This window comes from Lutzomyia longipalpis, chromosome 2 (assembly GCF_024334085.1).
Source record: "Lutzomyia longipalpis isolate SR_M1_2022 chromosome 2, ASM2433408v1".
Taxonomy (NCBI): Eukaryota; Metazoa; Arthropoda; class Insecta; order Diptera; family Psychodidae; genus Lutzomyia; species Lutzomyia longipalpis.
This window is the reverse complement of record NC_074708.1, coordinates 8518100-8539273: the sequence shown is the minus strand read 5'-3', so window position 1 is coordinate 8539273 and position 21174 is coordinate 8518100. Positions and strand designations below refer to the sequence as shown.

The 21174-nt window shown below is 34.3% G+C and overlaps 2 protein-coding genes across 7 annotated transcripts in view; one reads left to right on the top strand and one right to left on the bottom strand.

Annotated features, from left to right (window-relative positions):
* Positions 1 to 7707: 7707 nt before the first annotated feature.
* Positions 7708 to 21174, bottom strand: part of LOC129789107 (uncharacterized) — a 29167-nt gene continuing 15700 nt past the window's right edge. For all 6 annotated transcript variants that reach the window (XM_055825751.1, XM_055825748.1, XM_055825749.1 and 3 more), the window contains 3 exons: positions 13003 to 13250; positions 12560 to 12895; positions 7708 to 11221 (listed from right to left, as the gene is read on the bottom strand). In XM_055825751.1, the coding sequence (XP_055681726.1) occupies positions 11147 to 11221; positions 12560 to 12895; positions 13003 to 13250 (659 nt within the window). In that variant the 3' untranslated portion in view covers positions 7708 to 11146. The remainder of the gene's footprint in view (positions 11222 to 12559; positions 12896 to 13002; positions 13251 to 21174) is intronic.
* On the top strand, positions 13257 to 16456 carry LOC129789001 (glucose dehydrogenase [FAD, quinone]-like). The gene is made up of 2 exons (XM_055825593.1): positions 13257 to 13711; positions 14201 to 16456. The coding sequence occupies exons 1-2, from the start codon at positions 13582 to 13584 to the stop codon at positions 15958 to 15960; spliced, it is 1890 nt and encodes a 629-aa protein (XP_055681568.1). The 5' UTR covers positions 13257 to 13581; the 3' UTR covers positions 15961 to 16456.

The following is a 21174-nucleotide window of genomic DNA, read 5'->3' as shown; positions in this document are numbered from 1 at the left end:
CATTTTTAGCAAACAACAAAACACGATGTGAAGAAAAAACTCCTGCATTGATTTACAGGGCCCCAATAAAACGATAAAACTTTTAGTGGCATCCTAATGAACTGCAATGCTTGAGTATAGAAAGACTAAAAAAACCGTGTAAACATGTTGTAAATTTTATTCCGTCCACCCATTCATCTTGGTCATTATTCACATAGAGTTGCAACATTTGGGCAGTGGACAAAAGACTCCCACAAAAAATGCTGAAAACAGTCAGGAATGTCACTTCTTGCACTCGCAAGGAGTTTCCTTATTTTTGCTGTTCTCTCAGCAAGAATGAGTGATTCCCAAGAAAATCCATCCAGGAGAGTTCTGCAAAATCCAGAAAAAAAATTTATTAAATTAATTCCAATACATACAACACTCTTCAAATTAATTTCTCCAAAATTTTTCAGAGAGATTCTCAAATTTCACGAGAAGAGCGCAATGTTGAGATTTTAAACACTTCCAAATGTGTGAAGATTTTCCTCTGCATCAGCATAAAACAATTAACCCCATTCATTGCCTCAATTTGTGACGAGATTGAGGCGAAAAGTATCCAAATTCATCATCATCATCACATAGAAATCATAGGGGGAGATGATGGGCAAATGAGTCGACTTTTTTCTCTCTCCTTTAGCAATGTTGCGTGAAAGTGAAGAAATTGTTTTCTCAAATATTTTTTAAACCGCCACAAAGTATCAATTTCAGTGAAAACAAGGCAATTTTGTGTTTAAAATACCCCGCTGGATCATTCCACTCAAAATTGACATGAACAGTAAATAAACAAGAGTTTTTTTTTGCAGAAAAACTCCAAAGAAATCGAGATAAACATTGTAAGAAATCTATTTGGGATTGAGGTGTGAAAGTTTCGTGAAAATTACGAAATGAAAATTTCGAGTGAAAAGTTTTGGGGAATACTACAGGGTGGCCAACATGGCCAGCATAGTCCGGAAGCAGGGTCATTATTTATGCAATTAATAACTATCTAATAATATTTTTTAAAACTTCCGTCTCAATTCTAATTTTATTGAAAAGAATGCTTTTGAAATTTTACAAATTTTCATGCCCTAATCAAAAAACCAAAGAGGAAGAAAAGAAACCCAAGCAAGTCCTCAGAAGTTCACTGAAGAGAGATGTGATGATGATGAACAACTGACACTTTTGCAACATAAATCGTAAAGAGCGAAAAGAGGAGACAACAGACGCTCTGTTTCTAAATATCCTTTGAGACAGAAGAGACTCTCCGGGAGAAGGAAAAAAATCCCAGTCAACAGAACACTGAAAAAATCACAGGAAATCCAACAAAACGCCACAGAAACTTTCTATTTTTGATGCCTTTTGCAGGACTTTGCATGACATCTTTATTCTCCTCCCGGCAGGATTCACAATTCTTGCTGATTTGGATCATTTTCAGCACAGAAGGAGCACTTTTTTTTGTAGGTATAGCATCATTCTGGAACTTGGGGGAAATATGTAATACGTTTTGTAACATATAGTGAGAAATAATAACAAATTTAGGGAGTTTTACCAACCACAGGAGGAAATGGAAAATATTGCATGGGTCTGTCGCGGAAAATATGAGCGTGTTTTTCAGCAATTGAAGCAATTAAACTCATCCACCTCCTTCCCCCGCAATGCTGACAGACCTTTTTCAAACGCGTTAAAATTGTTTTGCGACGAAAAGTGCACAACAGAGCATTAATAGAGTGCCTCAAGGCGGTTTCATCGCTCTGAAAATATAATTGCACAATATTCTGTTTATATCCTGGCACTTTTTCTCTGTGAGTTTTCGGCAAGAGGTTGTTCTCAAATATAAAATTTTAAATTTTTATTTGATTTAAAAATCAGCCATTAAGTGCTTTATTATGCTTAAGTCGTTAAGTTTTTTTTTTGTGAAAGAATTAGCGGAAAAAGGTGCACAGATTCTACGTCAATGGGTAGACCGAGTAAAGCCACCCCCAGGGCGTTATATTTTCCCTTCAACCACCCCATTGTCTTCTCAAAAATTTCCCTAAAATTCTCACATTTTAAACATCAATTGGCAAACTTTTTTTTTCCATCGTGCACGCCACTTTTTATCGCATCTCAAACGGCATGATTGTGTGCAATGAAATTCCAATCGATTACCCTTCAATGTGAGTACGTATATTGTTTCCTCCAGACTCACTCCAGTGGCCAAACAATTTGCAGACAAAAAGAAAATAAAAAATAAAAACTACAAAATCAAAAGTCATTCGGTGGACAATTACATGTGAGTTGATCAACTGAAATTGATCCCATTTTTGAGTCTTTTCATTGCGATTGTGCACAGAAATATAATAAAGGATTTTTTTAACGTTGATTTTTTTTTGAAAAGAATGCATCGAAATTCATTTGGGGAGAGTTAAATCAATATTTTGCAGCTCTGTTAGAGCAGTGTGCGATTGAGATCAATATGCGAAAAGTTTTGTTAAACATTTGATGGATAAGTTTTTTTTTGTGGACATCACGTGGTCAGGAATGGCAGAATTTAGAGAAAAGAACGCAGGTTCTGCGTTGAATTGAATTTCTGGACAATTTAAAAATTCAAATTTGCATCCGTTGTAAAGAAAACCGTCACTTTGAGAGATAAAAAGGAATTCCAGGGGCGAGAGGACTATTTTGAAAGCATTTTGCAAACAAAGGACATCGATCATGGGGCTCGTAAGTCAAAGGGACATCCACAAAACATCCGCGACAGCAGAAAAGGCATAAAAAGTGCACAAAACAGTGATACATCTAATCAACAAAGGTACTAATGAATTCATCTCCCTGGCACAGGAGAGTCTGTGCTCCTTTATTTTTCAACTAAACCATTTTCAGGACAATAGCGGCAGGAGAGGAAATTTTGACATTATAGCTCGCTTAGCAGGAGGTGTGACTCTGAATTCATTTGTCGCCTCCGGACTTTGTGTCCCCCATTGGGCTAAGGGGCACAACATCAAAAGCCATGTATATGAGCATTTATTTTCCGGAATTGCATAGTCTTCCGTGGAATTTATTTGCGTCGGCCAACCACAAAAGTTCCCTTTTTTGCTACATCCACACCCCCGCACCAGGGACACTGGGAAAAATCACAGTAGCACGTTAGCATGTGCCGACAGAGGGACAATAGATGATTGGGACAAGATCATCTGTGTAGTCTCCTTGCTGGCGTTGCTGACCAACAATGGGGCAAATGGGAAGTTTAGCACCTGCTTTTCCCAACGCACGCCTTATACTTTTCTCAAAGGAATCAAACGCGCTATGGGAAGACAGAAAGCTCTTTAGGATGAAAAATTTCTGTGATCTTGATTTTTTTTCGACGACTCGGAAGGAAAATAAATCATCAGTTGCGTGATTTCGTTTACATAACACCACGTTTGGGGTGGAAAAAAAGTGTTTAATGTTGTAAATCAAAGAGGCAAATGACCAAAGAGTTTTCAAAAGAAATCGTTTACAGTCGCATCAAGTTGAGTTGTTTCATCAAATTGTCTAATAAACAACATGCGGTGTACACTCTTCTGAGCCTTCGAAGCAGGAAGTCTCGAAAATTTCAAGGAAAATTCTGAGAAATTGAAAAATATTATTAGAAAAATTTTTTTAAAGTTTCCCTCTTTTTTAATAAAAATAAAATTTATTTTTTAGAATAATTTTAAGATGAATTTTCTGAATTTTCCAAACAATTTTTCAGAGTGTATTAGAAGCAAAATAAAGAATAAATAAATATTTACAGAAAATTAACCAAAATAATCAACCGAGAAAATCCTTCTCAAACAATTTGTTTTACTCACCCAATTTCAATATCTCCACAAAAAATTTCTTCATGCGGTGAGGCAAAATCTGCAGATAAAAAGAATGAAAAGTTAATCCACCAGAAAAGATCTCAAAATTGGTGAAATGTTTTATAAACAGAATGCTCTCAAAGTTCAATCTTGAAGATTTTTTTTGTGATGGAAAAAAGCAAAAATTCCAGGAATTTTGCGAGTTTACAGGAAGATTGGAGAGATCAGAAAGAAATCAAAAAGATCCCACCGGGATAAACAGATGGTGGATCTATAAATATTTTTTGTGTGCGTGAAAAACACCATCAAATTTAAAAGGGCATGGAGTGCGTGTTAGAAGTGCCGAAGAGATATTTTAATTGGACATCTAGCAATAAAAGTTTGATGAAAAGCACCTCCATAGTTTTCTCCGCATCACCAAATTATCTAACTGATACCAGGCGAATGCCCGCCCAGAGCTAATTATGTTTTATAACCCATGTATATGTATAAATTGAAACGGTCAATTTGAAGATCACACCTTTTTTTTCTGCACCTACCCATGGCGACCTATTGAAGTGGCCAAGAGAGCAGGCACGATCGATGCGATACAACCGTGTGCCAAAGCGGGAGAATGGAGTGAAAATATCTTTCAAATTCGACACATTTCATCGAATTCCGTACACCCTGCGATGAGGAACAATAGAAATTAATATTAAATATATTCCATCTCCCTCAATGTGCAACAATACAACACTTCTTTTCTTTACGAGCAAAGAGAATTAAAATTAACGAATGTAATAAGTATAAAGTATAGAGGAGTTGGCTCAGTTGGGGCGCCTCTTTTGCTACTCAATTCTTTTTCTTTTTTTTCGGGTACTCTCACCTCTCGCAACACAAAAGGCATATCAAGTCTTGAGACGCAGATGTCCTCCACCTCTTTGGGGGAGAAAAAAAATGGTAACATCATTGGAAATGATGTGTTCAATAGAGGATGTCTCAATTGTGTAACATCTCCTCACACTTGGGGCTCCTGTGTGCAAACACCTATTTATCATGCGTGCATCAACACCTGATGGCCGCAATTATAAAAGAATTCACCAATCGCAATTCAATGGGTCACATCTTTTCAACAGAAGAACTTTTGTAGATTGTAAAAATGATATCAAAAGAATAAAATTCAATTTTAGCAATAAATGATCGAAAAGAAGCTTTTCCCCTTCTTCCATCATGCTATCTCCATGTTTATTAGCCGAAAAAAATATAAATATTTCAAAAAAAAATTGGGGGATTTATTAGAGAGGATAGGTTTGGGGTAAGAAGAAGATTTTAATATTTAGGGTGAAAATCAGGAGGGATATCATTCAAAAATGATTTCCTTACAGATAAATTCTCTCAGAGAAAAGCATTATCACCCACAACAAAACCAACAAAAAAATCAAGATTGAGCATCAAACAAAAGGACACGCTTATCCACTTGAATTTTCTTCAATTTGATCATCATATGGATTTTATGGAGCATCTGTTTCCGGGTGCTGAAGCGGAACTTACCCGAGGAGGGAAAACATTTTCACCATCGTCACAGACAATGGAAATCGTGCGGGATGATTGTGTTGTGGGTGAATTATGTTTTTTTTGTTAATAAAAAAAAAGTGGACAACAATGTATTTTGCATCTTGAGCACGATTCTCTGTGGTTGCAAGTTTAGGGTGTGCGCGCATAGGGAAAATATTGAGGACTCTCAATTGGTCCTGTATTTCCTCAGCGCGGTGTTTTTGATGGCTCAACCATTTTTGTGTGAAAAAATGGAAATTCACTTTGAGTGCCAGGCAAGTCCTTGAGGGATTTTTGCATGGAATTTGTGTTGATTTTTCATCACAATCCTTGAAATGTGTAAAATGCTCTTTTTTTTCCTCGTGTGCGCCCTCCAGTTGACATCTCAATTAGTTCAATTCTCACATAGTATATTTCACCCACAACAATGGCCAATCTCTTGACTTTCAATGGCCCCGTACCTACATATACATACAGAAAATGAAGATTTGGGAAGATTTATTGAAATTTTTCACGCCTTTGCAAATAATTTCTTTTCGGGGGCTTTTTGTGGTTCATTTTCTTTCGGTTTGTCACTTTCTGTGTTTCTTTTGAGATTTTGACTTCCCCAAACAATACAGTGATGATTTGACCTGAAGAAAAGGATCACTAACTAGGCGGTATTGTTCATTTTGCGGATGGCTCCGCCAGAAAAATTAAAAGTCATGCAGAATTGAAGTAAATGTTTGGACCCGTGACAATGAATAACATTGCAGAATTTTGGAGCCATGTCCTTTCAGGATTTTTTTTCAGAATTGGAATGGCTGAAGGATTTTTTCTTTGGTTTAAGGATTAACTTTGTACGAAAGACTTTAGATAAAAGTATAATTTAACCTGACGTCTCCACTGTTAAACAGCATAGGGGAGAGCGGGGTTAAAAAAGTCACTTAAGGGTTTAGAAAAAGCTCAAAATATCATATTTCCCAAATAGTTAAAGTGAAATGAATAGCTCAATTCTTTGGTATATTTCTTGCCCTACAACTCTTTCTCAGATCATTTTGTTCTATCTAGATAGGAAATACGATATTTTAAGCTTTTTCCAAACCCTTAAGTGACTTTATTAGCCCCGCCCTCCCCTACACATAATGATTTTTTAAATTTATAACGTTTAAAAATTTAGTAAGAAATTAAACTTTAAAGAAATCTTACAATTCTACAAATTATTGAATACTTCTCCTTCTTTCAAAGGGTCGAATTTAAGGAATTTGAGTCATTCCTTTCGATATGTTAGAAAAATTCTTTCATCTGTCTCCAAATCTGGATGTAGGTTAAAGTACCTATTCAATGTGAAAGCTTGTAATCTAAGATTATCTTGCTATATGTTGTCATGTTATTCATACTCAATACATACACCAAAACGCTTGTTGCCCGTTAATATTTCCTCTCCACAAAATGATCCCATATTGATATCCTTCGTCATATTTAGCACAAATCCTTCCTTTATTTCGCAACAATGGTCCCATGGAATCAATACGGAAGCCGCTCTCAAAGTTGCTTATGGTGTTGAAATGCGATTTTATGGAACGTGACAAACAATAAAGGAAGCCACTCTTGAGCCGCCATGTTGCGAAACTTCGTGCTCACGATTTACAAAATAATTTAGCTGTGGGTGGAGGCAGGAGGGACAAATAGGTCATCATCCCCACAATACAGCACGGAAAAAAAGGAATGAAAAGAAGGAAAAATATCGAGTTGATTTTATATTTCGCGCCATTCTTCCCTCTATCGGTGAAAAGTACAATCATGCCTTCTCTTAATATTCTGAAATCTCTTAAATGTGTAAAAACGAAATGGCATGAGAAAATACTTTCCTCTCACTCTGGCACCTTGTGTAGGTGTGTGGAAAAATTTGAACTTTAACGAACTTTTTTTTTTGTTTTTCCAAAAAATGAGATTTTCCTTGTTTTTCCCAAAATTTTGGGCACAAAACACATGTTTGGAGCTCCTGGGTCACTTACGGGTGCTCCGGGACCCTCGGGGAGTCGCTCTGTGCGGAAATTGGGGCCCGCGGAAATTTTGACGGTTGGGGATTTTACACGACTCTCGTTTCCCGGAAATGGATTTTCGCGAACTTTTGGAATTTTTGATGCCAATCGACGCGGAGTCGCTTCCTGGTTACAAAAAACACAATTTCCCCGGAAAATTCGGTGGAAAACGCGAGAAAATTGCGAAAAGCTGAGTGTGTGAAGGAGACGGATAGCGGTGAAATGCATCCATCTCTTTTTCTCTTCAACAAAATATACCAAAAAGGGCGCCAAATTTGAAAATTCGCAAAAAATGCATGAAAAATAAAAAATAAAAACTATATAAAAATAAAAATTAAAACAGCATATTTTAGGTTTGAATATTTTACCATCTTTTTATTAATTCTTAAACAAAAGATATCTTATTTATATAAAATATTTAAGCCATAGTTTACAACAACTTCATCTCTACGTTATTTACAACACCTATTTTATATATACCACTTTGTGTCTTTCAAAGATACGTATTCTTCATCATTGTGTGATTTTCTATCCACTGAAATTCTCATCTTTCATCAAACTATTCTTGTTTTTTTTTAATTTTATTTCATTTAGTATTCTTTTATAGAAACAGTAGGTTGTAGTTTTTCTTGTTGCTTAATATTGTAGTAAATATATTCATTTTTAGACATTTGATTTTTCTTGTGTGTATGAGTTCAATTTTATTTATTTTTTTCCTTCAATTTTCATCCCAGTAAAACCAATTTTATCATTATTTATTTTTCTTCCTCATTTAATTACTAATAAATTTGTTTGAGAATATAAAATCAATTGTAGTCTTAATACGTAATTAATTTTTTACAATGCTTACAATATTTTTTTTCTTTCACTTTGAAATTCTATGATTTACTCGTTTCATTTTTTTTTAATTTTTCATCTACGCTAAATTGTTATTCTTCTACTTCTTTAATGTTTGTTTTAGAAGTGTAAAATATTTTGTTTGTTAATATTCATAAACAGTCTCTCTCGCATCTGTTAAAGATTAATTATTAATATTTTTTCTTCTTCTTCACAATATATTCCTAAATTCTCTTTCGTTATTTTAGCATGTTTTTCCCATCATAATTTCTACTATACAGTAATTGATTTTTCTTTTCTCTCTCTTTCTACCTCAAAATATTATACCACAAAAATTGTTGTTCTTCAACTTCATCTAAATGGACACCATTCACGATAAATGCATATTTTTCTTTATTTCCACTGATTTCTTTTTACTATTTGAAAGGTTTTACTACCTTATACAATTGTTTTTATTTCTTGTTTCTCTGTAACTATTTTACTCCAATTTGTAGTTTTTTCTCATTTTAAAATTGTTGGCAATTCATTGTCAAATTTTATTATTTTTCTATATTTTTTTTTATTGTAAAATCTTTTCCTCATTCAGCTGTGATTTCTACCTGCAATATTATGCTTTATTTTCTTCACATTTTTTTTCGTAGAAATTCGCTAAAATGACACAAATAATTATTTTTTCATTCAATCCTTTTTAAATTCTATACTTTTAAATACCTGACTCTGACTAGAAGAGAGATTTCCACTTAAAGTTTATATCGCTTTATCCCATCGCTCAGAGAATGCAAAAGTGGCACAAATTCATACGTTCAAAAGTCCTGTATTCTTTTCCCAATGAAAAAGGAATTAATCCGATTTTGTATTGGAAAACCCCTAATTCATTAATTAAAGTTCGATAGTACGATAGTACGAGGGTCCCATTTGAACTCTCGAATAAAAAGATTTTCCATATAATAACAGATAAACTCCTTTTTAAAATTATAGGCCTATTAGATGTTTTTTTTATTAATTCGTAAGCAATGTTGTTTTCCTCAATGATTTTCTTTTTTTTTATTAAGCAATACTGTAATTTTAGTTAAGAAGGTTTGCTATCTATCCGTCTGATTTATTCAAGAAGAATGCTCATTTGACGACACATTTAAGCATTTAGAAGCCCTTTTAAATATTTTATTGATAGGCTAAGAAAGCTTTTCCATTTTTCATTGATCCTTTGATAAAATTTGTAATAAAAATAATTCTTCTCTTAAAAAAAAATTTGAAGCATTTTAGAAAGAAAAATTTGTTTTAATCAAATCTTCTGATAGAATTTTAAAGTAATATAATCCAGAAGACTTTTTTCCGAGAAATCAGGTGAAATGTAAATGATACAGAGAGCTCAATAAACTCACTTTAAAGTATGTAGATAAAATTCCAAGAAATTTAATGTTATTATGATTCTCTTTTCATTAACATCCTGTGAGGATTGTATTGGAGAATTTAATATTGGACAATTTTTCTAAAAGATTCTTTGACAGGAAAATGATGAGAACGCTTTAATGATTCGCAGAAAGCAATAAAGTTTTGAGAAGAGTGTATTGAGAGTTTTCTCAGAATTAAAAAAAATTGTACATATAACCAAAGAATTTCTGCATAGAACAAGATTAATAAAAAATCGTTTTTTTTGCAATGAGATTGTTTAAATCGTATACATTTCTACAAGGATATATCCGATTCAAAATATTTCTTTTAACTTTTTCTTTAACTTTGCTGCAAATACATACAGATTTCAGTTAAAAAAATTAAATAATTTTCTTCCTTATACAAAATTTAAACATAATAATAAAGATATTAAAATGAGCAAAAAATGATAAAGAATTAAATTGTTAAAGAGGGAACGTTTCTTGCAAACAACAATATAATTTCAATCTTTTCTTTAGTTTCTTTAATTATTGTAAATGGTATTTATTCCTTGCCTTTTAACCTTGATTTTTACTCAATCCCAGATATTTCTCACAATTAGTTAGTAACTATATTATTTTATTACAAATATAAGAACTTATTAAGTTCTTTCCAACATCAACTTGTCTCTAATTTATTTAACATTTTAAAATATTCGTAATCCCATTACTTTTTTGTTTTTAATTCAACTATTATTTTCCCTGGATCTCTTTGTGCGATAGATTTTGCATTATTATGTACCTAATATTTCTTTTTCTTCTCCCAAAGATGCATTGAGCATTTTTGCAAAGAAAATTGCATTCGTTTGTTGCGACAATATAAACTTGATCTGCCAGTTTCTATGGGTAAGCATTCATTCAGCTCATAGTTCAATTATTAATTATACCTTGTGTGCCACTTTCACTCTCAATGAGCGATTTTTTTTTAAAATAAATTGTCTTCTGTCCTACAAAAAAAATATTGTGTTAGCCATTGAGTCATGAGTAACAATTTAAAATTTTCCTTTTCAACATAAAAATCATCCATTGAGCTAAATCACTCTTGAAAATCTCAATTATCTTTCTCTCCATTTTCTCAACATTAAACCAACTCCTAGTCTTGGATCTGCGTGAGTGACTTAGGGCTATTTTTGTTGCTTAATAAGATTTCTATAAGAATTTTACAAAGATTCATCTCCCACATCCTTTTGGGGGTGGAGAGATTGCATATTGTGTGGACTTGTTTGGGGATGGGGGTCTTCAAAAACTTTCTCTCTCATTATTTTCTTCATCTTTGAAAATTGCACAAGTTAATTGGGGGAGGTTTGGAGAAAAGACAAAAAAGACAAGTTAACGCGTTCGCTGCTGCTGAACTCTTAAATCTCCGCAGGGCCCCTTTTCAAAAAAAAAAAATTGTCTGATAATTCTGTAATGTAAATGTGCGATTGAATGACACGCGCCGCTATGTGGAGTCTCAACCAGCCGGGGGATTTGTCAGCATCCTCGGCGATGGCATACCCCAAGCCATGGAGACACTTCATCACCAACAGAAGACAGGAAATTCACCACTGTGCTCCGAGTCGTGCCTCCAGGCGGTCACTGATCTTGCTTTCAGCTGCAAAAAAAATAAGAAAAGAAAGAAATATTAAAATGCCATTAATTTGCGTTTATTCCCGCTGTTCTAAAGAGGTTGTATTTTGCATTTTGGCGTCTCCCCGCCCCGCATTAAATCGATTCCACAGCGGTACTTGAGCCTCCCACAGGTATTTTACATCGCGCGTCAAGCTCTTTAATTGCTATTCAGGACACTTCCGGACTCTCTGTGACATGCAAACTTTCTTCACGGCGCAAAGAAATTCAATATAATTACAAAATAGCGTTTCTTTTCCCACTCTTGTCTCGCGCGTCAACCAACGGCGATTTCCTTAAGCGGAAAATGCATGCAATTTTTTTTCTTCATATAATTCCTATTTTAATGTGAAAATCGATTTTGGAATTTAAATGTTAATTAAGATTTTTGTACAAAAAAAAAGAATGGAAAGGGAAGTTGTTTTGTTTGTGAACTTTCCAGAATAAAGTTCAAGAATACGTCTTATTCATAGAATAATTATTAGGAAAATTGTAGAAATTTTCGCGGAATATAAGAAATTGAGCCTATAAAATATTTTCTCTGACACGAAGGAAATTAAAAGCTTTATTTTATTTTAAAAAAATGGCTAATTAATTTTTCCCTTAAAAATATTTTTTTTAAAGATAAGTTTAACGTGGAAAATTATGTTGAGAATTTTTCTCAGTCAGCACTCGATAACATGAAAGGACTTTCTTTTAAGATTTCTTGCGATATTTTGACCAATCTATTAAAATGAAATAAATCAAAAATCTCTCCAAAATTCAATAATAAATTTTTGAAATAAAAATCTTTTATTGGCAAAATCTGAATAATAAATGCTTTATTGAAAATCAGTCAAACAATTTAGTTAATAAAAAATCGTTTTTCAGCTTGAAATATAATTTATTGGAAATTATTATCGATTTTTCCTCTTCTCGGTAAAACAATGCAAAATTAATTCTTAGTCATGAATTGAAAGCCTAACCCAGTTTCTCAGCTTTCAAGAATGGAAAATACGCATCGTATCGGCAAATTGATCAAATTGTATTTCTTGTTCTTTTCCGATATGTTGCAAGCTTGCGTTTTTTTCACACACGAAATAATTTATTGGATTTTTTTCATAAAGTGTAATTAATACAGACTATTTTGTGCAGACTGTGCCCGATTAAAATTATGCACTTCACAGTCGCATTTTAATGTACACACCTCTCTTCCTCTTAATCATATTTTTATCGGAGCTTTCTAATGCCGCGTGAATTGGTTTTATAGAGCAAAATGAAAAGTTTTTATTTTAAATGAAAAGAATTTAAGTTTTTCTTTGTAAAATAATTATGACGAACTTACCTGTTGCATTTTATCAAAATCCAAACAGGGCCTATGGAGTCTCTGCTGCCTCGGTGGCCTCTGAGATGGACGCCGACGCGGTGACACAGCGCAATGAAATAATTTAGCCGGCGGACTAATCGAACGGACAACATCCATCGGGACGATGGGACTATCACATGAAATCCTAATACTTTCGATACCACGTCCAGACTCAGTGAGTACGAGCGGTGTCGTGGCACGCTGCTGCTGCACGTGTAGTGAGTGAAGGGGGCCACGTTGGGGCTTTAGAGCCTCCAACGGGGGCGATGTGCGAAAATTGACAGGTGCCTGGACGTGTTCCAGGAGATTCCTCACCTGAAAACAGAAAATATTCATTAAGAAAAAAACTTCAAATTCCCCAAAGAATTTTCATTTTTATAAAATTTCCCCAAATTAATAATAATCAAATCATAACATTTTACCTCCTCATCCGAACTATGAGCCAAGGATCTCTTTCTCTTCTCAATGAGTGTCGAACTAGACCTCTTGGGGGAGTCATCGTCAAAGATTGTGGGACTACTGGCTGCCTCCGCGGGTCCATTGATCACCTCCAGCTCCTCCTCCGAACTATGCTGATCGTACATGAGGTGCGATGCATTCGCAAAAGCCGGAGACTCAGATGAGCACGCTGTATCCGTGGGAGATGTGGTGTCGTGTCTGGAGCTCATACCTTCAGGTGAAGAAGGAGGAAAATTCAAATTAAAAAAATCTGTGTCAACTACACAAAGGTCATTCGTGTGTTTGCACTTCTTTAGAATTTCCTGCGGTCTGAAACCCGCGAACCGTGTCGATCGCAAAAATGTTGGTGCAATGATTTCTAATGCAAAATTACACTTGTTATTCCTTTTATTTCTTCCCCAACTTTATGCTATTTCAATGTCAATCCCCTAAGATGTCCATGGGTATATAAGCAAGCGATCATCGATGCAGTTGAATTAGTTCAAAGTGCTTTGGCGGTGAGAAGTGAAGTGAATAGCTTGGATAAAAGGATTAAGAAGAATATGTGGTGGAAATTGAGTGTTTTGTGCATATTTGTGGTGCTATTTTTTGGATACGCTACCGCAACTTTCGACACCCTAAGGGAATATGTGGATGCTCGTGCTAATTTGGAATTTACGGAGAAAATTTATGGTAAAAATCGTAAAAGTAGTGGAGGTGAAAATGTGATCAGAGTTGGAAAATTATTGTGTTCATGTAGATGAGTTTAAAGGAAAATCTAAAGGATAAACCAATTATTGATTTCTCGAAGAAACTAGATTTTTTCTTTTTAGAAAATAATAAAGAATTTTAAATCATAAAAACTTGAATTAATTTTTTTAAATCATAAAAAGACCTACAAGGCTCATATTCAATGTTCTTTAAACAAAGAATTAAGAAGTGAATGATTTATCGAGATATACCAAAAACTGAATCAGTTTCTTATTCTATTTTCAAAACCAAGCCCAAAAATGGATAAGAATTAGTGCAAACGTCTAATAAATTTGCTGGCGCAGAATTAGTTAAAATCAAAAAGTTTATTATCCAATTATCAGAATCAAACATTCAGCATTTTCTCTTTATCTTTCCAACCCTGATACTAATCCGCCCCAACTTACAAATTTCTTATTAAATTAATTAAAGGAAGTCCCGATATCCGAAGAGAGTATGACTTTATCGTGATCGGAGCAGGATCAGCAGGAGCTGTTTTAGCCAATCGTCTATCAGAAGTATCCAGATGGAAGGTTCTACTTTTGGAAGCAGGCTATGCCGAAACATACCTCCACAAAGTTCCGCTCATATCCTCCACCTTCATGTCCACGGCTACCAATTGGGGCTACCTGGGAGAACCACTGGAGACAGCTTGTTTAGGCATGACAAATCGACGATGTTCCTTCCCGCGCGGGAAAGTCTTGGGTGGATCAAGTGTAATCAACGCAATGATGTACGTTCGAGGAAATCGACATGATTTTGATAGATGGGAAGCACTGGGGAACTACAACTGGAGCTACAATGATGTCTTGCCTTACTTTAGAAAGTCCGAGATTGTAAATCTCGATGGAAGCGAAGACTACGAATACCATGGGCATCGGGGTGAAATGAGCGTACAGTACAATCAGCATAAAACCACAATTCTTGACGCCTACCAAAAGGGAGCTATTCAGAGCGGCTACGTGGAGCTGGACTACAACGGAGCCAGTCAAATGGGAACGTCTAGAATTCAAACAACAACGAAAAATGGTCAAAGACACAGCACAGCGTCAGCATTCCTAAAACCTATTGCGAAAAAACGACCTAATCTGCATATTGTAGCAGGAGCTAGAGTAACTAAGATCCTAATAGATCCCTTCAAGAGGATCGCCTTTGGGTGTGTCTTCCTGAGAAACAATAAATTCCACAGGGTCTATGCAACAAGGGAGGTCATTCTATCGGCTAGTGTCTTCAATTCACCACAGCTACTCATGCTATCAGGTATAGGTCCATCAGACCATCTTAGAGAAATCAACGTGACTTGTATTCAAAATCTACCAGTTGGAAAGAAAATGTACGATCACATGCTATACGTTGGACCATCAATCCTTCTCAATACCACCAAACAGTCAGGCAATCTGCAGAATCTGAGATCTGAGGACTTTATGAACTACACCAGAGGCCAAGGACCTCTGACGATTATAGCAGGTGTTGAAGCTGTTACATTTACAAAGTCCCCTGTTAGTGAAGATCCTCCAGATTACCCTGACACAGAGCTACTCTTTATGTCCGGAACAATGGGGTCAGATGAGGGAGCTGGCTTAGCGAGAGGAGCAAATATTGATATCAGAGTCTACAATGCACTATTTAAGCGCCTAGAAAATCCCGATATAGATGCCGTGGCAATTGCAATACTCCAACTAAGAGCACGATCATCAGGGTACGTTAAACTTTGGAATGACAACCCTTTCTACTGGCCTAGAATCTTTCCGGGATACTTCACGTACCAAGAAGATGTGGATACAATCATTCATGGCCTACAGGAGGCTATAAGAATCGTCAAGAGCCCAGCTATGCAGGCATTGGGAGCAAAGTTAGATGAGACCCCTGTTCCAGGATGTGAAATGTACAAATTTGCCACCTACAATTACTGGGACTGTGCTATTCGTACAATAGCTCTGCCTCTATTCCACGCCATGGGAACCTGTCGAATGGGACCTGTTGGTGATCCAAATGCCGTTGTTGATCCCGAGCTACGAGTTCATGGTGTTAGGAGGCTAAGAGTTGCGGATATCAGTGTGGTTCCAGGACCCATTTCTGGGCATACAAATGCTGCGGCCATTATGATTGGCGAAAAGGCAGCAGATATGATCAAAAGTGATTGGCTAAGTGGAAAATTCTACAGGCTCAACATTAATCGGTTTCTCGAGTGACAGGATGATGAACAAGCCGTGGTAAACGTGAATTCTCAACAATCGCGGTATCTGTCGCAAAAATAAACCAAAGATTGTGAGAAGATAGAGATAAGAAAGACTGAGACAAAGGACAGATTCATAATGTAAAATATATAATATAATGAATTTTCTTATATACAAATTGTGAAAATCCTTATCAGGTCGTGTGTCATCGCCACATGAGTGTGAAGATTTTTCTTCGCGAGGCAGTTAAGTAATAATTTCTGTGGGGGGTATAGGATCGCGTGTGGTATCTCCTTGAGTGATAAGACGCACACACTGCAAAAAAATCTTTTTTTTTCGGCTAAAGTGCTAATCTGTTTGTCGTTTGTCCGTCTAGCACGCTCACGAGAGACTCCCATTGCCTGATAAACTTCACATTCTGATGCAATTTGCTCTAAGGCATTGCAAACACACTTCACGCTGTCTTCGCGCGGGGAGAAAGTTCAAGAGATTGCAATAAAATCTTTTTACTTTATTATCTTGATAAGAGGCTTTTATGATTTTCTTGTGAAAGAGATTTTTTTTTTATAATCTTCTAACCGGAGCTGAGTGAGTGATTATTTAGAGGACATTATCAAATATTTAACTGAGAATTTAGAGACGAAATTATTTATCAAACGCGCTGCTTCGTAATGATAAAATATTGTATTACAAAAAATAGCTCTGAAGAATGATTCATAATTTTCTCAGCTCTGGATTATCAGAAAAACACACCAAACAAAAGAAAGGATTATGACTTATTCTTTGCGTAAGCAAAATGTCATGTTTTATTAATAAATAAATTAATTTTTGGAGAACTCGTTGCTTGTATTTGATAAAACAAAGTCTTATCATACTTTGTGAAGAAGTTGGGAAGAAGTATACAGTGAGTTGCAAAATGTTTAAATATTAGTTCAAATTGAGTTTTTTTTTCGGGGGAAAAATTATTACTCTTGCTATGAAAATAGCAATATGGAATAAGAATAGAATAATAACATTTTCGCTATTAAAAATTAGAAATATTTTAATTTAATAAAATTTAATTTTATCTATGATTTTAAACTCAGATTTACAAAGACAAGTTTGTTTTGGCAGAATTTCTTAAATTAGAATGACTTCTAGACCACGGTCAAGAAAAAATAATGATAAGAATAAATTAAGCAAAAACAAATATTTTTCACGTTTATTTTTATTCTTATCTGTTTTTCTGCTTATCGTGTCGTTAAAATGCCGGGAAGTACTAAACTGTCATTATATATTTTTTAAAGATTTTTTTTTTATTAAACTGCACGAGCTTTCTTTTCTCTAGAGGTTTTATTTATTTTTAAATAGTAAGAAGACATCGTATGTTAGAATTAATAATAACTATAAAATTATATACATAGGTATAACATTTTTAAGACGTTAGCTAGATTCCAAAAAAAAAATTGAAATGGTTTTCTTGAAGAATATTTTTTATTTACATTTTATTAAAGTACTTTTAATGTTTCATTTTAGTAATTATCACAAATTAACTATCTTTTTGTATGACTTTACAGAAGTAATTTATAATGAAAAGTTTTTTTTATACATATGTACCTATTTAATTAATTAAATAATTAAATTATTTTTATTAACAAAGCCCTATAAAAAAATTCAAAAATAAAAGTAAGATTGTTTTATTTTGAAATATTTAATTCAACTGATAAAATTCCATTTCATGCTAAATTTGTTCATAACATATCCTACTTACAGTAGGTAATCACTTGACTTTCCTCGTCTATAGTCCTCTTGAGAGGTACCTACACCTACACATTGAGGTGTAATTTTCACGAAAAGGCAATTGCTGTGCGGCTTTATCACATTTTCCGCTAATTTAGAAGTGAATGGTTTATTTAAAAAAAAAGGGGAGAACATTGTAATGTTGATTGAGTCAATCAGTCTGTTGCTCCTCTATTGTGACCATTTTATCAGTGCCATTGCACAGAGGGCAGAATTGTGTAGTGAACGTGGCTTTTTTTTCTATGAGATAAGCCAAGAAGACGTCACATAAAAATAAATAGCACGTAGCCCACCAAGAGTTTACACTTCGTGCATCAAAAGGAGAAAGAATTTTTTTTTGAAAACAAAGTTAATTTTACGTGTGTTTGATAACTTCTCAACTTGGCACATTGACAGAAAAATACAAACTTTTCATTCTCTTTCTGACTTCCCCAAACTAAATATTACATATAGAATATATTCTTCCCCATATAATGTATTGCGCTTTCGGTGTTCATTGTAAATTTTTACAACTCTTGTCTTTCTTGACTTGTTTTTCATCGCGCGAGACTTTTTTTTTGTATGTCACGACCACACTGAAAAACCAATCATTTTGCCTTCTTGTTTTTGTACATTTTGCCAAAGTTAAGAAGTGTTATAGAGAATTTTTATATTACATAGAAGCAAAATGATTTTGGAAGGCACGACTCAGCATCGTGTGTGAATGTCATATTGGCTACAATAAATGTTTGTTTTTGTCGCCCCAATGATGGTAGAAAATCGTCTGATTTTTTTTTAGCAAATTGACCGAGCTTAGTTATCAATAGACAAAATTATATATAAACACAAGACGACGCGAGAAAATCACTTGTTTTGCTTCTTTTCGCGCAATTTAATTGACTTCCACCACATGTGACATTTTGTCCATTATGTAACTCCGCGACTCCATACACCATACTTTTCTATTGGCATTTCCATGGCATATACAATGCGAAAACCAGCTCACTAACAATTGCCACATTACCAGCGTATACTCTTTATCAACTCTTATTATTCGCTTTTTAGGCCAAAATGTACAAGTATAATGGTGCAAATCAATAAGCTCCACACCAGCTGTACATAGATTTTGCATAATGTACAAACTACTCGGTATTTTGCAGCAAATTCACCTCCTTGAACGGTAGAAAAGTGTGAAAAATTAATGCAAAAAAGAGTGAAGAAATTTTCTCATTTTATTACTCCCTCGCAAAACAATATTGCACTGCGATTAGCCAGTTTGTTGAGGAAAAAATTCCCAAAAATGTCGCGAGAGATATTTTTGAGAAATTGCGTTTCACAGTGAAAAGCATCAACATGCGAAAGAATTTATTGTGTAGCCTTCAAGAGGATCACAAGAAATTTATTCTTAAGATGTTTTTTCGATTTCTGTAAAATTAGAAATTCTTTTTCTTTTGTCACCCCACAAATTCGAGGAAATATTGAGTGTTTATTGTTAGAGTGATAATAAATTGCGAGTTCTTGTTTCTTACACATTGTTTCTGAATTATTGAGATTTTATTCTTTTGAATCTTCTAAGGCTCTAGAACCTTTAGAACATTCATTAGAGCTTTCTTTTTCATAAATATGCAAAAATAAAAAAATAACCCTGAAAATATTTTTAAAATTGAAACTTCGAACGAAAGCTTTTCGAAAGCTCTAAAGAAAATTGAGTTGTTATTCGAGTGAAAATTACGAAAAATGTTTGATTTAATGTATTATTTTGAACAATATTATTTCACTTCTAACAACTTCGTGTAAAATATACGATTAATTTTAACCCAATTTTGGTGCAGCGAACCCCAAAGCGAATCTCCTCACAAAACCTCAGAATGTGTGAAATATAGTATTTTATTTTAAAAAGCAATAAAGTCATCTTTTTTCAACCCAATTGTGTTAATTTGCATTAGTGGCTCTACTCATGATATAAAAGTTTATTTAGGCAAGTGGAAAATTCCAACATTGTACTCACTCTCTCTCTCTATGGGGAACAATGGTTCCTCGCCATATCGCATAGGGAAGAGCGCGCGAGATTGGATGTTGTTGTTATAATATATAATGTTGGAAGAACCAGAAATGGAGGCGAGCTTTATGAACAATTGCGGCGATTTGAATAATTAAGCAATCGTGTGTGACACAAAGTGAAAAAAATATTGACAAAGAATTATTACATCACTTCTCGAGAGAAATATTATTTTAAATAATATTATTGAGGGAAAAAAGCAAAATAAATATTATTACTTTTTCACGCCCCTCTCTTTACAAACTGTTGGAGCAATAAATGAGACAATGTCAGGGCATCGAACTATTAACCTTCACCATTTTGCTTGAAAGTAAATTGCCTGGTGTTTTTCACATATAAGTGTGTTCGCGAGAGCTTCTCCTAAGCAAAAATACATTCTTCACAATGTGTGTTGTATGTAGTTTTAGCCAATAATAATAATGTTCAATATTTCACTCCCAACTCTTTAAGCACAACAGAGCAATCACACAACTATCAAGTATCGTGTGCAAGACATTTCCCCGGCTGTCCCTCACCTGGTGGAACAACTATTAAGTACCCGGGCACGGGTGTGTGGAAAATCTTATGAAAAATAAATATATAAATGAAATCTATTGCTGCTCAATAATATTCTACACGCGCGTGGGTAATTTTTTTTTTCAATACAACTTGGGTCACATTTAAAGAGACTGTTGGCTAGTAAAAAGTTCTTGAGAATTTTCTTTTAAATTAGTTAGTTAGAATTAGTTTTTTATTTCTGCTATTTTCATCTACAGATTTAGGCTGTAATTTGAAGCTCTTTTTGAATAAAAAAATTTAAGATAAGAATAATTTTTTAAGAGATTTATTTAAACCATATTAACGTCCATAAAAATAAATCTTAGCAGCAAAAAAATTAAAAAGAGACTGGTCACAACTAAGTAATTAAAACGTAATGCTTTTTGAACTTCTATTTTTAGATTTGATTAATTTTTTAAGCTATACTATTATGTGTTAAAAAAAAGTTATCTTTTATTCAAAAGTTGATTCATTTCTTGAAAATAAGAAAAAATGTACTGGTAAGCTGACCAAGCTTACGAGAGCTGTGTTTCTTTCAGTGTACCAATTTTGTGAGAGCAAACTAGAACGCGAATTAATTTAAATACGCGCAAAGTCGGGAAAAGTAGAAAAGTCATACCGTAAGAAATCTTTAGAAGGCCATATATCGAGAACGGATCCATAGATTTTCATAAATTTTTTTTTGTTTGAAAGGTCTTGAAGTCAGCTATAACATATCGAAAAATGAAAAAAAATTATGTCGCCATTTTCGAAAAATTCGAGTTCGAAATTTTCGAAAACTTTGTTTTTGATTTTAGCGCCTCTTGCAATCATTTTTCGAAGTTGCAATGTTCTAGACATTTGTAGGGTTTCACGAAACCTTTCATTTGCGCTTG